General features: G+C 44.6%; 2 protein-coding genes and 1 non-coding gene across 3 annotated transcripts in view; 1 reads left to right on the forward strand and 2 right to left on the reverse strand.

Annotated features, from left to right (window-relative positions):
- Positions 1-7,264, reverse strand: part of SACM1L (SAC1 like phosphatidylinositide phosphatase) — a 31,089-nt gene extending 23,825 nt beyond the window's left edge. The window contains exon 1 of the mRNA XM_018075747.2: positions 7,187-7,264. Coding sequence (XP_017931236.2) covers positions 7,187-7,245 — 59 coding nt within the window. The 5' untranslated portion in view covers positions 7,246-7,264. The remainder of the gene's footprint in view (positions 1-7,186) is intronic.
- Positions 7,265-7,563: 299 nt separating this feature from the next.
- Positions 7,564-7,636, forward strand: TRNAR-ACG. The gene has a single exon. It is a non-coding gene; the product is annotated as a tRNA-Arg (tRNA).
- Positions 7,637-8,591: 955 nt separating this feature from the next.
- Positions 8,592-16,790, reverse strand: part of LIMD1 (LIM domains containing 1) — a gene marked incomplete at its 5' end in the record, with an annotated part of 32,460 nt that continues 24,261 nt past the window's right edge. The window contains 4 exons of the mRNA XM_018075767.2: positions 8,592-13,794; positions 14,761-14,829; positions 15,512-15,563; positions 16,638-16,768. Of these exons, the coding sequence (XP_017931256.2) occupies positions 13,657-13,794; positions 14,761-14,829; positions 15,512-15,563; positions 16,638-16,768 (390 nt within the window). The remainder of the gene's footprint in view (positions 13,795-14,760; positions 14,830-15,511; positions 15,564-16,637; positions 16,769-16,790) is intronic.

Below are 16,790 nucleotides of genomic sequence, written 5' to 3' on the forward strand. Positions count from 1 at the left end.
GTGGAGAACTGCCTCCCATGGGAGGGATCCCATGCTGGAGCAGAAGGACTTCTACCCCTTAGAAGGAAACAGCAGCAGAAATGTTGTGATAAGCTGACCACAAACCTCATTCTGTGTCCTCCTGTACCACTGGGGAAAGGGAAGGAGGTAAAGAAAATCAGGAGTGAAGTTGAGATGGGGAAGAAAGAAGAAGCAGAAGGCATTTTTAAGATTCAGCTTTATTTCTCATTATCCTACCCCAATTTGATTGGCAATAAATTGGCAACAATTTCCCCAAGTTGAGTCTGTTTTGCCCATGATGATAATTGCCAACTGATCTCTCCTGGCCCTTATCTTCACCCACAAGTCTTCCATTGTAGTTTGTCTCCCCTGTCCAGGTGAGGAAGGGGAGCGATAAAGCTGCTTCAGAGGGCACCTGGCATCCATCCAGGGTCAACTCACCACAGAGCCCTTTGAAAGATGTCTTCCAGACCTCTTTTAACATGTCCAACACCACACTTGCCACCCACTTAAAGCAGGGCCAACTTCAAAGTTTATCTACCTTCAGAGTTAAACCTTATTTCTTAGGGTCTGTTTTGACTCTCCCCAAGGATGATGATTCCGCAATCTCTCTGGGTAGCTTGAGGAAAGCCAGAGGACTCCAAGTGCTTAACTGAACTTAAAAAACCCCACCAAACAACATAACTATTAATTGCTTTACAGCTGGTTGTGTTAACTGTTCATCAGATCATTTAACTTCTTTACAGGAAATTTAGTCTATTGGTCCTAAAATGGGAAACACATCAACAGTATTCCCTTTGTAAATCAGCCTTCTTAAATCTTTCATGTACCCACATTAAATGCACACATTAAATGCTTTATCTTTGAAACTAAAAACATCAGAGTAAGAAATACAAACGTGCAGTTCACTGAACGCTGTAGCCTTAAAACACCTAACTTTGTTTTCAGTGTTCCTGCTTTTGATCAAGTGCACATATGCACCCCTGGCTCTTTCAGGGAGTTTCATAGCAATAATGGGAGCTGTTTTTACGGTGAAAAGCAAACAAGCTTACAGAGATAGAAAAGGGGCAAGACAAGCTTCAAGACACCTACAAACCCTCAACTTTTTAGAGTTTAAAAAGCAAACAGGATAAACTACTTAAGGAGCAGTCAGAAACCTACTGCTAGCTGGCAGGAGGCAGCAGTACACATTTTTTCCACAAGAGAAAGCTGCAGCTCCTTAGCTTTCGCTGGTTTAGTTGAACACTTAGCTTTTTCTGGGAGGTCAGCTGACACACAAGATCAACACAGAAAATGGGGAAGAGACATTGCAATGTTTACTATTGGATCTGTTATGCCTTTGATACAGATGCTTATGTGCTCTTACTCATCTGATTATCTTAAGCAAAATAAGTTGAAAAAAACCATATTTTAACATCAGGTTGTGAATAGTGTCCAAAGAAAACAGTCAGAACAATAGTTCCAGGTTTTGAATAGTCCATATAAAGAGCACAATATGGCCAAGACATTTACACTGACTATATAGAGCACAATGACCACTTCCATCCATGATCAGTATTTTTAAAAGCTGCTCTTTACACTAGAAAGTGCAACACAACCATGACACCACCATAGTCTCAGCACTGAGATTCACATGCTTATTAGTTAAAGGCTGTTTTCACCCAACCAAGAAGAAGCTTACAGGTGCCAAATATTTGTCATATAAGCAAATGTTTTCTCAACCACTCTCAAGAATAGCAATTTCTTCCTGAGGAACATGAAGTCTTTTACTCTTGTAGTCCACAAACTGAAAAGAAAAATGAGAGAATTAAAGCTGCCAGTGCAAATTATGCCTGGTCTCTCAGTACATATCATATGCCCTGCTTTGTTAGGCCAGCCCCTAGCACTCTTCTCTCTCAAATCCTACACCATGTTATCTCCTACCACCACCACTGACCTTTTAACAATTTTTTTTTAATCACATTTATCTCCTCTTACCCAATGCCCGTAGTTTAAGCAAAGCCAGAAATGCACATTTCACATTCGAAGTCCTCCTTCCCGTGGTCCTCTTCAAGACCAGATTCGTTGACAGAAGCATCATGGAGAATATAAGACAAGTCAACCCTGTTTTCAGCTCAATGGACCAAAAAGGCTTCAGCAGCTTGCAGCACACTGGAATAGAACTGTTGTTGACTGTTTCAGAGCTCTGGGTGATTTTGTTTTGGATGTCTTGGATGGGGGGGAAGGCAGGGGCAAGAGGAAATCAAGCTGGCAGTCTACAAAGTTGACCAAACTTGAACAAATATTTCTTTGTTGGCATCACCTTTAAAAACTGCCTTAAATACCACTACACAACACAAACTGGAAAGCCTAATGTCCTGCAAAATGTTAAATTCTTGCTTCAGAATAAGTGGGAGAACTGGTGCTCTTCAAAGTTTTCAACAGAAAGATGATTCACTTAGTGCTTGCTTCATTTGTGTAAGAAGTTCAAAGTTTCCTAAAACAAATACAGTTTAGAAAGAGGCCGAGACTTGAAGTGTCTTCAGCCCAAATGCTTATTTACAACCTTACCAATGACGAGAACTAGGCTAATAGTCTCATTCTTAGATGATCTTTTCTACCACAATATTGCTATAGTTAAAACGACTGCCTCTCACTTCTCTTTCAGAATGGAAGCGGATGAACATCTTACACAGGAATAGGTTCGTCCACAAACCCTACTCACTACCAAGTCTGTATGTCTGTCACAAGCTTAGAAAGACATCACACATACTAGTTTTACTTATGTGAGAAGGAGATATTAAATGCTGAAGAGAGGATCACTCACAATGACTAGGAATCTGCAGACAGATTAATTCCATTCTTTTAATGAAATAAGGAACAGATCAAAATCTAAATGCTAGTATTATATAAAAAATAAGGAAAGTTGTATTTTACAGAAGCCCATAGTGCCTGTAGTTACTTTTAGAACTGGTTTTCACACCCCAGGCCACATTCTGCTTTTGTATAGTCATCATATTTGACACTGCAGCTTGCTTGCCTCCTTGGCTACATTGTCACTGATGTCTAGAATCATGCAAAGCATCAAGAACTCTTATCAGCAGTATCTTGCTTCCCTTACACCTTAACAGCACATAAAATCTTCACAAAATTTTAGTTCCTTTATTTCCTTTCTTTTTAAATAAAGGAAAATTGATCACTCTTATGATGAACTATTTCTCACTGTTGCTAAAGAGCAAAGGGGGGGATAAATGCAAACATTTTAAATTGATAGTATAACTCATGATACTCAAGAAAAGGAGAGGTATTGAAGAAGTACAATCACCAAATTCATGTTTCAAATATCACTGAGGGTGATTTGGATTTAATTTTGATAATCTTCTCCAACTGAAACTGTGTGGATTGCTGCCAAGAGATAAAGCAACTCACTCAGATTTCATTCCTACAACTCAAAGTTAAGGTAAAAAATTGACTCCCAACAAAACAGAAACATAAAAGAAAACAAAAAAAACCCCAAACCACTGCTTGTTTACACCAAGTGTAAAGTCAGACTCATTTACAGTTAGGTGAGATAATAGGGTTTTTTTGTTTGTATATTTGTTGTGAAGTTTCACTTCATTAATTATACTATAAAGCATCATTGTATATCAAAAAGATGATGCACAGTTGCATCCCTCATTTTAATTAGACTGATCTTACAGATAGGAATATTCCTGTATTCAGATACAGCATGAAAGAGGACCCATCATGCTCTAATGGCCACTAAAGATAGTACTTCACCCAATATCACTTAAGCCTTCTAGGTCTCAGCAGCCAAACCCTTACTTCAGCAATTGATTATTTCACCATAAATACTTAACAATGCTCTAACGCAGGAAACTCTTTGATGTCAGCCCCTAAATACTATAATAAAGCAAGACAAAAGCACACTCTGTACTGTGCAGGGATGCCTTTGGTGTCTTGAGTACAGCAAATTTGTCTGCAGTGAGACACAGAAAAGGTGGTAGTTTATGCACAGAGTTCCAGCAGTATGTTAAGTAACAGTGCTAACATGCTGGTGGTTTCAGCACTCCAGAGATTCCAGATTTTCTAGGTGAGCAGGTGTGCTAATTATATGTCTCCCATAAATATTACTCTCCTCAAGCAGAAAACAGCTCAAAGAACTGGAACATCTCCCATAGAGCAGGGAAAAGAAACCCAGGATTTAGAAAACAGCAGTGGAAAAAAACATTAGAAAAAAAAAGACGTATTAAAGGCACAGCTACATAACATCTATTTCCAGTGAAGTTTCACTTAAAATGAAAATAATTTACAGCTTAAGTTGGCTTCCTGCTCTACCAACATCCCTGAGCTTCACCCTGGCAGCCTCTTAGACTGAGTAGAAAAAAGGGATGTGTAGTTATTCCTTCTAGAAGTGTTACCCAAGCTCTGAAAACTCATTTTAGAAAACTAGCAAAAAAAAAAACCAAAAACAAGATGCACTTTAAGACCTCTCCCCAAATACAGACAAGCAGAAGGCACTGTGTTCAGGTGCAGTGGCTACTAAAGACTGACAAGAACTTTCACAAAGCACATAAGGCAGCATAACTGTGGGCAGGAGGAGTTAAATTTGAAACCCAGCTAGTGTCATGGACCCATATGATACTAAGATAAGTAGTAGCAAGTAGCAACTTAAGTCTTCATCCAAGCACAAAGTAAAAAAAAAAAAAAAAAAAAAAAGTGATTTTAACTGAGCCAAAACAACAGCCAGGATTTTCTCTATTCTGCAAACAGCTTTAACAATCAGTTTTTATATATTAACTGGACTGGTAGCTGTACTACTACCCACAAGTAAGGGATAAAATACCTACAACAGCTGGTTGAACTTTACAGTTTATTCCCAAGGCTACAAGAGGAAGTTCAGTAGGTATAGCAGTGCCACAGATGACAACTATGGACAGCAGTTTTCACATTTATAGTTTTCCCCGATAACTGTTGGTGTAACTCAAATAGTTCCAACAGTAATACAGATTTGAGGCATCAGCATTTTTACTGGTATCACCTGAACTTGACTGATGAGACCGGTCAAAGCACAAAGGGCTTGAACCTTGACTTTTGATAACATGAAAAACACAAGAGGTTTGAGTTCAGAGCTAGAACCCACAGCTGGATGTATGGGATGGGAGCCTGCGGAGCACTACAGTCAGTGAAGATCCATCCCCCAGACTACCCAGATGAAGTACAGCTGCAGAATCTGACTTTTGCATAGTGAGAATGAATAGTCAGATTAAAAAACTAAGCCAAACACTGCTACCACCATTAAATCCCCAAACTCAAGTCTAGCCCGGATTTCTCAGAAGAACATTCTCCTTTGACCTTGTCAACCTGCTAAGTTTGACTCATCACCCAAGTTATGACCTTATATCTTCAAATGCATGGTTGAAAGTCTGCAGGCATACCACAACTTGGTGTAACAAAAAGAAAAACCCAAACCTCATTTTTCAGAACACAATTGTTTATGAAAAAAATCATGTTAAACTACATTTGAGACAACCTTCTAAAAAGATCAAAGCTTACTTTTAGCTAAGACTAAACTCTGAATGAAAGAATTCTTTACTAGCCTGTATCCAGAGAAGTGCTTTTACTTGAAAAAATTCTCAGTAATAACAACTCTGTACTACAAGCCACACAACTGCTACTCGCACAACTCACCTTTGCTCCTCTGCAGGCAAAAAGATCACAAGATCAGCTTAAAGAAAGACAAATACTGTTTAGGTGACAAGGGGAAAAAAAGCTTTCTGCCAAATAAACAAGTCTTTCAGCCATCACTGATCTTACTCCTCAGCAGTACTCAGTTATCTCCAGTGCCCGTGTACCCTCACAGAACTGTTTGATCAAAATAAGAAGCCCAGTGACTTTGAAACACCTAACAGCATTATGGCAAACTGTTTATACAGACCTCCAAAAGATCTAAGTATGTTTGCTCTGAATCCAAAAGATGACTGTCAAATGAAATTTAACAGAGCATTAAGCACAGTAAATCAGGCTTAAGAATCACTTTCAGATACTGCTTCCTGAAAATGGCATGGGTAACTCAATTACAGAGTTTCAAGCTACTACTTAGAGGTCAAAAGCCTGGGAACGCCTTTAGGACACAAAAAGAAACTTCACTTTCAGCTTCAGACAGTCATGAAGAATCTCATGCCCAGAGTAATTTCCTCGGGAATTTGAACTGGCCCGTGTGAGGGTTTATAATGGAGATGCCTCTTGCAGTGTTAACTTCGTACTGCTTTTGGTTACGCAACTTCTTCTGCTGTATTAAAGGCAACAAACAAACATCTGGCACACACACATTTAAAGGGTTACATCCTCCCCCTAAGAAAGTATTTGTTTTAATAAAAAAATTACACCGGGAGGTTATGAGAATTTATTTGGAAAAGTCATAGCAGGCACTGCACTGGAGAGCCCGCAAAGTTCAAAGTCATCACAGTTCAAACTCATTAACTGGCATCAAAACCATCAAATGACAAAAAAACCCCCAGCTGTGCCATGAGAAACCGATGGGCGAGTACGAGTAGGAAATCTGCTGGCAAGCAGCGCTGCATACACACAGCTTTACACAGCGCCCGAGCCCTACAGCTGCCACCTACAAGCAAGAATGCGGAATCACAGAATTATCCGGGTTGGAAGGGACCTCTGGAGATCACCTGGTCCAACCCCGCTGCCCAGGCAGGGTCACCTCTAGCAGGTGACACGGGAACGCCTCCGGGTGGGTTTGGAATGTCTCCGAAGAAGGAGACTCCACGACCTCTCTGGGCAGCCCGGGCTCCTCACGCCGAGGGAAGCCAGGCAGGCACCGTCCTCCTGTACACGCGGGAGGGAAGCGACAGGGACACGGGAGCCGCCCGCCCGCAGCGCTGTGGGATGGACGGTGACAGGGGACCGGTGCCGTGTCCGCGGCCAAAGTCCTTCTCCCTCATCCCCCCCTCCTCCGCCCGGGCTGCCGCCTCAGGCCAAGCCCTTCCGCGTCCTAACCTGGGACAGCGAGGGAGTCCAAGGCCGTGGGGAGGGCCAGGCGGGCAGGCCAGGAAGGGCACGGGCAGTAAAGGGACGGGACAAGCGGCCGCCTCGCCGCCGGCGGCTCCTGCCCTTCCTTCTCCCTCCCTCGCTTCCGTCCGGCAGGTGCCAGAGCCGCGTTCCCGCCCCCGCCCCCGGCGGGTCACTCAACAGCTTCAGGCTGGTGTAGGCCGCCGGCGCCGTGGTTCCCGCGGGTGCCGCCGTCGCCATCCGTGGCCTCGTGGGGGCTGTCCCGGCCCTGCGGGCCGGCGCCGCTCCAAACGCGGCCCTACCCGGCTAACTCCGCCCCGCCCGCCCGAATCACTGACTGACTGAGCAGACTGCCTGACCGGCGGCGCCCGGGCTGGCAGGCGACGGGGCCCCACTCGGACAAACCTCCGCGGGTCGCGCTGGGGACCCAAGGGAAGGGGGCGCCGCCTATTGGAAGGCAGGGGCGGAGCCGACCAGGCTCGGCGGCCTCGCCATTGGCTGAGGCCGCGCGCGAGAGCTGCGCTGAAGGGCTCAGGGACTGATCCACCATACCGAGCAGGGCCAGTGGCGCAATGGATAACGCGTCTGACTACGGATCAGAAGATTCTAGGTTCGACTCCTGGCTGGCTCGGCTGCTCTTTTTTTTTTTTTTTCCCTCCCGCCGTTTTCTCCCTGTGTTTTATTTTACTCTCCTGGACTTCGGTCCGAGGGTGCTGCCAGCAGCCCCCACACTACTACACAGACCTAGGGCGGGAACCCTCATGCACCCAGCATGGGGGCCTCCAAACCCCCCAGGGTTGGGTGGTGTTGCAGGGTTTCCTGCCCTTGGCAGCCTCCCCACCATGGGCACCACCTTCTGGACAGCTGTTGTCCACCTGGGCATCCCGTCTGCAAGGGGAAATGAGCCCAGGTCATGGGGTTTGGCACAGAGCAAGCCTGGGGCACCTCCTGGCCAATTTCCCACTGGATCCAGCCTGCTGAGTGTCGTGCCCTGGGTTTGGACAGCTTCTTGCATCAAGGAGGGGAAACCCCAAACTCTAATTAGTTATTCCTGTTTATTTGCTTCATATTAGCTGATAGCTCCATGCTGCTGCAGTGCTGCTTGGCCAGCAGTATCCAGGAACATCAAGTCTTCAGACATGAGGCGTCATGGTCACTGTTACCATGTGGCCGCCTGCCTCCCAGATCCATGGCAATGCTATCCATGGCAATGCTATCCAAAACCCTGTAAAGAATCCATTCCCATGAATGCTGCAAAGGAGACCCCCATGCTGGGCCCAGAATCTGCTCCCACATGCAGCACATCCCTCCCAGCTCCTTAGTCCAGTACCGGGGTCTCCCCAGATGGATGCCAGAGCAAGACAGCCTCTGATGCAGCAAGTACCAGCTGTCTGCAAAGGACTGGAAATCCCCAGAGAACCCCGCTGACAGGTGCCCCCCCACCAGTCCGTACTGCAGCCACTGATGGGGGGTGGGGACAGGAGGAAAGCAGAGGTTGGGAAACCATCATTTCACAGCATTACTCCCCCCCTGTGGACTCCGGGTGCTGACAATCATCATAACGTTAGGAAAGACGTGACTCTTAGTGCTGCTTAAGATACTGTGTTTAATCACTGAAATCACAACAGGCCAGTGGCTTTGTTCTGCTACCAGTCTTCATTCTTTATAAATACTTAACAGCACAGAAGAAAAGAGGTCTGTGTTCACAGGAGGCTAAGGTTAGTTACACCAGCACAAATCCTAAAATACTCTCTCCCGGAGCTGAGCTTTGAATGAAACATAAAATAATTAGTACCATTCAGTATCACTAGCCAGGCTCTGGATGTGCTTTCTGCATACAGAAAGCCACAGCCTGTGTGTGTGCCTGGGTCCCTTCCGGGCCATGAGCCGCAGACCTGCTGCGTGGGGAAGAGGGTCGGTGCCAGCAGGGCTGGGAACTGCAGCCCCGTCATCCCTATACCAGGGCTGCAGGGCATTCCTGCCTTCACAGGGCTCTATGCCATGTTTTTTCATGTGGGGACAGTTTCTTCCCATCTCTTATCTTGTCTTTAGTGGGCTATGGATGTATACTGCCATGCAAGCTTCTGGCTGCCCTGGAAGAAAGTGGGTAAGGATTTTTATTCTCAGGAAAGCTTTGCTTCTCTATAGGAAAAGGGTGGGTGGCAGCTCCAGGCTCTGTCTGGGCTCATGGCAGGACACAGAAATGGAAAAGAAAAATGAACACATGAATGCTGCACAATGAGAGATGCAAACTCCTTCCCAGCTTCTCCCAGTGGTGCAGGCATTCAGAAGATGGGAGAAAAGGGATGTGTATCTGGCCATAGCCCTTCCCTGCCCATAGGTACTGACTCCAGAGATATCTTCCCAGTGATGAAGCCTGGGTCAACTTGTCCTTACATTCATGCACAGAAAGTTGCTTACGATGCACCTACAAGCACTTGGCATGGGCACAGAGGTGTGAAAGGCAGGTGTCTCAGAGGCAGCACGTACCACACATCCAGGTGCACAGACACAACAGCACACACCACCCCAAAGGTGAGCACGTAGCAGGCAGTCAAGGCCCACGTGACTTTTTTCCCTCGGCAGCCAAAGATATTCCTCTCTTTTGAATGACCAGCCAGAGCCATACCAGCTCTTAGAAGCCCAGTTTCTCCCTTTCAAGGCTGCCACAGCACACCCGATGTTGATGAAAACTCCACCATTTCCAGACTAAGCAGCTATTCACTTTGTAGTAAAAAGATCTAAAAAAATTATAATCATTTAAAGTCTGAAAGACTGGGAAAATATTTTAAAAGCCCCCAAATGAAACTCAGAAACTGAAGAACCACAGATCTCTTCAAACACTGCTCGCTAGGGTGTTTGAAACTGCTGTTCCCTGTGTTTTAATATCAGGGCAATTTCAAAAATCACTTTGATCACAGGTGTTTCTTACACTTTAAATTACACAAAAGTGTCTGCTTCTTCTATAGCTGGGGTTTTCCCCCGGCTCTTATGCAAAAATCCCTATTTAAATGAGTTTCTGTATTCTAAGCAATAGAAATTTAACAGCATGACCTGAATGAAAAAAATCTCCTAAGCTCTGGTTCCTGAAAACAGGCTTCAGGGAATTCACTTGAATAACTATTTGCATGAGAGTTACTCATTACCAGCACAATGGGACTTCCAAGGGTCCCCTACTCTAAAACCAGTCAGAAGAACTCGATGGGGGAGGAACCAAGACTACTTTTTCATAGCACGTTTCCGTATCTTAATAAATTAAAAGGCAACAAGGTTCACGTGAACAGCAAAACCCAACACGTATCAGCCAGGGGATAGGCAGAATTTAACAAGTATTTTGAACTTCTTCTGCAGAGCATGCAAAGCCTCACACCTCCAGCACCAGAGCTACAATTTTTCCTTTGGGGGAGCTGCCTGAAGTCAGGCAGTGAGGGCTTGCAGCTCCACAGACAGCTGGCAGAGGGTCAGGAGGAGAAGTCTCCCTTCCCTGTGCAGGATGCCCCTGCCTCTCCCTGTGCTGGACCTACTATCAGGCAGCTGCACAGTCAGGGACAAGCTGGGAAAAATCAACAGGGACTCGGACACCCACAGCCTGGGAGAAATAATACCGAGCTTAAATGAATTCCAACTCCCAAAGACAGATTTGGTGTAAGTTAGCACACAAAGAGGTGCAGGGCAATGAAGTAGATGCTTTAGCTTCAAAACCACAAAGCTCCTTTTTCAACACTTTCACACTGTCATTTCTAGCCCTTCGTAAATACAGAAGAGTGTTGGCACTTACTAATTTATAGGGAACCTCAAAACTGAAAGTAGGGCAGCCTTCATTCCCCAATGCTGAGGGATACGGGATGGCTGACAGAGGTAAGACGATACTGTGTGGGAGCAGAGGCCAAACTTTCTGGTGATGCAAAGAGAGCTCCTGCAAGACAGCTTGCCACAAGCTGGCTGCTCAAGGCTTTCCACAAAGGAAAATTGTCCTTCTCCCCATCCCCTTCTTTCCTGCTTATTTTGAGGTTGTGGGGAAGGCTACAAGGGTGAGACAGAAGTTTAAACAGCAGCTTAAAAAGAAAGTATCAATCCCACTTGTGTTTTCAGATCTTTACAAAATGAAGGCCAAAGAATGTGCACAAGGGCTTGCTCTAAAAAAAAATCAAGAGCTAGCAAAAGCATGAACCACACAGTAGCTGGTCTCCCAGAGACAGCAACAGATGACCAATGCTGGTGTTTCCAGCTCACTTCCAAAAGCCACTTTGATACCTCACTGCCTTTACTGCCCAAAGCAGCTCAGGGAGGGGAGCTATCTGCCCAGGACTATCTGAATTATTTACCAGGGATGTGAGCTGGTGTTATTTTCCACCTCAGTCCCTTCAGACAGTCCTAAGATCACAGCCACACCCTGAACACTCCCCTTCCCGCTCTGGCCTAACTGTGCTGCAGGACATAAGCTGATGCAATGCACCAAGGTGAGAGCACTACAAGATCTGCCCAGGGCTGTTTTGTTGCCCCCAGTTCATCCTGCCTGGGTACAGCACCTTTTATATTTTGTGCTGGCTCCCATCCCTTCACTAACCAGCATTTGGAGGCTAAATTTAAGGCTCTAGGGGGCTCACATACTTGGGGTCACTTTTACCTCCTCTAAAACCACAGATAAAACTCCCGGAAGACATATATTTCACAGTGGAAAAGTCCCCACCTTGAGCTTTCAGTCTCTCACTGAGGGGCTGCATGTCTGGGTGGTTTCTGGCACAGGATCAACCTCCAGCCATGAGCTGCCATTCCCATCCCAAAGAGTAGCAGGAACAGGCAGAGGTGGTAACAGCTGAATGGGGCAGAAGGCTGGATGGTCCATCGGCCCCGTGAAACTCCGTGCCAAAACCACCAGGCTCCCGAGGCTTGTGCAGTTGCAGACACTCACATTTCAGCCACGGCATGCTGGTTTGTTAGCATGGGCAGAGACAGGCAGCTTGCTGCTACCTGGTACCTGTGCTGCTCCAGATGGGTACACGAGGCAGTCTGACTACATCAAGTGAAGTTCAAGCTACATCCATGCTACTGGAAAAGAGGTTTGGTTGAACCGTAGTGAGTTCTCGGCACAGACACTTTTTGTGAGTCTCAGTGCCACTGCTCAGCTAATTTATTGTAGTTTCTTCACCAAAAAGATCTTCAAGAATGTCATCCCATCCTCTGCCAGTCAGAACCAAATTTAAATCTTTAGCATAGATACTTGAGGATTTATGTAGTTTTCCACAGAAAATGTGGGAAATAGTAGCTAAGATCCCCAAACGCATCCAAGGCTTAAAATTAAGAGATTTTTCTTAAACAAAAGCTTTGTACCTGTACGCTAGGGGCTGCACAGCTTCGGTAGGTACAGAACATGCACTGCAGGCACAGCTATCATACATGTAACATATTGTGGGGGAGCACATTTCTTTGACTATAAAGCAGGGGGGGTTCAAAAAAGAAATGATTTGTCTTTCTGCTTTCTCAGCAGAATGGAAAGTAAGGGCCAAACTCGCTAACTCCTTGCTCAGATAAGCTGTTATTCACAGGAGCAAATCTGTTTATACCAATATACTCATCTGAGTTCAGGTTGTGGAGCTGGGTTCCAAATCCCTGTGTAACAAAGCCTTCATAACAATCTCGAGTTTGCTCCCTGAGTTCTAAATAAGCACCATTATGAAATGGCTTTGTGCTGGGTAAACACCATGGAAAGGAGTGGCCAGGCTGAGGGTTGAGTTGTGGGGACAAACTGAAAAACCCAGGCCAAGTGTCTGTGTACAGAGAGCTTTTTTTTCAAAGCAAGCTCTGCAAGCAAGAATGAGGATGGATTTCCCCTGTGTCCACACTTTCACCATCCCGACCTTTCCTTTCCAAATATGATCCACTATTCAGACTCTGACACAGCAGACTGGCCCCTGTGTGTCGTGCTGACACACAAGCCTGGGCCCCAAGTCATTGCAGTAGCTTAGCCTAGTTTGTTCCAGTTTTTTGTTCTGTTTGAAATGGGATGTCAGCCTCCAGCTGCTAGACAGTATGCCTGGTTTGTGCTCAGAAAGTTGGTGCTTTTACAGTCAGACTTGATACTGGAGTTCAGGGAATTAACAGAAAGGTCTGAGTGTGCCATTTTGCACAGACCCCTTTGTTTTCTTTTCCTAAAGAATTAATAAAAAGAGAAAGACTGTCTAGAAACTGGTACTAATACATTGATGTCCTTCAGGGAACCTGATGAAATGTGCTTGTCAGGAAACAGTAGATTGACAGGATGCCTCTGGCAGGTAGGCAGACAAGCCAGCCTCTGGCTTTTTAATTGTGCATGACATGATCTGAGTTTATAGACACAACAGCAAATTGTGCTTTCACTGAAGAATCTTCCAAAATGAGCCAAGAGGAATCTCCAGGCAGCAGAAAAAGGCACATAAAAGTAAACTGATCAGTTTAGATAACATGCCACATTCTTGGTCAAGTAGACATGGTTTGATACAGCTGGAATCCACAAGCATACAAACTCTGGGAATCCACCAAAAATCTCTCATATCCTTTTACAGAAATGTTGCCGACTGGCGAAAAACATGCACAGGAAATCAGCTGAGGGCAGGGAGAGGGAGATCACGTAACAAGTCTTCTGTCCCGGCTTTCCGATGTCAGCCACGCTGGCTAGTAGTGGTGCTGGTAGGCAGCTGCTGGGGTTGTGCCATTCTCTATGTGTTTCAGATGACAGGAGTGACAAAGCAAATGTTCATCTAGTGGGTAACAGCGATGCCCGTCTTCATCGTTCAGTTCCATCCCACAGTCCTGCAAAGAGAGGCCGTGCAAATTATTAGAGCTTCTGTTTGTCTTCCAGTGTGAGCTGGGTCTGGCTTCCAGGAAGGTGATTTTGTGACAAGGACAGGAGACACCCAGCCAACAGCTCCTTCCTAATAATTCCAGTGTGTCATGAGAAGGAAAACATCTGGCATAGGCATTGTGATGGGCAGCCTTGTACAAATTTGTCTTAAGCAGTTTTATTGAATAACCTTTATCTTGTGGCAAGGTGCGACCACATTTGAAATGTGCTCATATCTCCTTATACTCTCAGGTAAGATTCACCTCTTCACATTACAGTTGCACTGATGTGAAACCAGACTGTGGAGACAGGGCCTCCTGTCACTCCATTATGAGCACAGTGAGGGAAGACAACTATTTGTTTTAATTTACAGCGCAGAAGTATGAAGGCTTTCTTGGAAGACCTGCACGGAGACCAAAAGGTGTTTTAGGGCTGGCATCTCCCGGATTTTTTTTTTTTTTGTGCAGCCATATCCTTTGTCCATTCCCAATGACATGTTCATTTCCTATGAGAGTGAAGGTAACTTACACCCCACAGGATCAGTCATCGCCTTAGCATTTTTGAACAATCTGACTTGGAAATCAGATACACTAAATGTGATCTGGAGCTCAAGGTTTCTGAAAGGCAGCAATAAACCTAACTAAGTCACCATGCTTCCTTCATTAACAAATAAACTGCCAAGTTTAAAAAGCAATAACTAACTCTTTGCCCATAACTTTATGGATAGCAAATGAAATTGCAGCTGAAACACATTGCTGCAAAAACTTTTGTCCTCAAACTGGATATTTTTCAGCCACCAATGGAAAGAGTCGCACAATGCAAAGTTTGAATTGCTCATCTACTGCCACTGGAAGGCAGGACATTTATTTCCATCTTAAAAATAATAGTAGTTATCACTATTAAGCGCCTACTCCCCAGGAAAGCTTCTGACCTACCTCGCAGTGATAACATTCCACATGGTAATCCTTCTCCATGGACACAACTCGAATGGTCTCATCAGACCCCTGTAAGCATTTGAGCAAAGCAGAAATTACAAAGGATTACAGCAGGATCAGACACATGCACTCTGTAGATTGCTTCCTGCAACAAAATGAATGTTGAGGAAATGCAGCTGGGTGGCTGGCTGGGGACCGCAAATAAATCCTGCCACTTGCAGTTGTTTTTACAGCAAAGCTTCATCATTGACTGACTACAGATATCCTCTAAAATGTAACACCAGAAAGGTAAAATTCTTTCTGTTTAACAGTAACATCTACCTCAAATTATGCATTAATGATTTGGTAATTTCACTAGATCACATTTCTCAGCATTTTAAATTAGTTTTGGCTAAGATTCATCTCCTCCAAGTATTAAAATGAGTTAGTCCCAGAGGGGTCACACAGAAGTCATTCATGTGTGCCACCAACATTTATGGACACAAAGGAAAATTATCCTGAACATGAAACTACAGCAGCATAATCCTGCAGGAGATGAAAAAAGCAGCCTGTCCGCTTCGCTATCGAGCAGAAGTGTCACATCTCAAGAACAGCGTATGAGCTTAGGTCAAAAGGCTGCACTCCAGAGCAAACGACCATCTCTCCCCATCCATAAACACATTCATCTTGATATAGGGTCAAGTGTCAAAGAGAGCAAGACCTGAGACATGATGCTCCCTCCCCAAGGGGATATGGAATAAAAGGCTCTCACCTCAGAGGGCAGAATGGGAAGTCCACACGCTGCACACTTTGGAGCTAAAACTCTGAAAGAGCAATGAGAAATTGAAGGCAAGTTATAGATCAACACAAAAAGAGAGGCCTGTAAATAACTTATCCACAGGAAAGCTTTGCATCCTGAGATCATAAATTCACTTTAGCACTGATTTTAAGTAATGCTTGGCACATGTTGCTCAATCAGGCAAAAACAGACTTTATATTTTACACTTAGTACCAGAAAAAATACAAAATCCCCTGTAAAATTCTTGGCTGCTACTGAGAGATTTGGAAAAGAGAATGAGGAGAAACTGAGCAGGACTATCCCCAGAAAAACACATCAAAAGAAGTGGCAACCTTGGGGCAGGAAACCTCAGAGACAGTACCATGTGACTGTACAGTTTCTTAAGGCCTTATAACACAATAATTAATTAAATTAAATCGCAAGGAAATATGCATAATTTCAGAACAACAATGGCATACAGAGGCACTAATCTTGGCAACAAGATTATAACAACTCTAATCTTGGCACAACACAGAAGAGTTCCAAGGGCTGCCTGAGCAACACTTAATACTCTCCCTGTCCAGAAAACGGAGCAAGGAGCAAAGCCAGCCAGAAGGACTCAAATATATGCAGCTCTAATATCAAAACTACCAGCTAAGAGCACAGTCATTTTATCTTACTGTCTAAATAACAAGTGATTTTTAAAGTGAATTTATCAGTTGTTTAATTTAGTTTTGCTTTGCTTTGCAGGTTCAGTGGTGATTCTTTAAAAGTCAAACTCAGCTCCTGAGCTACTCAAAAAGTAACTCATATTAATTTCCACAGGCATTCACGGGCTTACTTTTAAGTGGACTGATTTTGTACATCACTGAACACTTCATGAGTACTCCCTCTGCTTTACAGAAGGGGCAACTGAAGCCCAGGGGTTATGTGACTTCCTCAGAGTTACACAGGAGTCAATGTCAGGACAAGAGGAGAAATGCGGAATTTCTAGGGTCTAGGTCCATCCTCAAACTTCTAACCCTGTACCTATTTTACTAATCTACACTTCCTAACTAGCTGAAAAGCTAAATTAGAGGCTTATTGATTGGAACATCTCTGCTGGTTTTTTCGTCCTTACTTGTGGTAATCTCTGACACAGTAGATTTTGTTTTCAGAGTCTACAGTGAATGGTACACCATCCAGACACTCATTGCAGACCACGCATCGGAAGCAGCCTGGATGATATGATTTCCCTAGGGCCTGCAGGATCTGCAACAAACCAAGAGAGAGA

This window comes from Manacus vitellinus, unplaced genomic scaffold (genome assembly GCF_001715985.3).
Source record: "Manacus vitellinus isolate BGI_N305 unplaced genomic scaffold, ASM171598v3 scaffold_3_pilon, whole genome shotgun sequence".
NCBI classification, from domain to species: domain Eukaryota; kingdom Metazoa; phylum Chordata; class Aves; order Passeriformes; family Pipridae; genus Manacus; species Manacus vitellinus.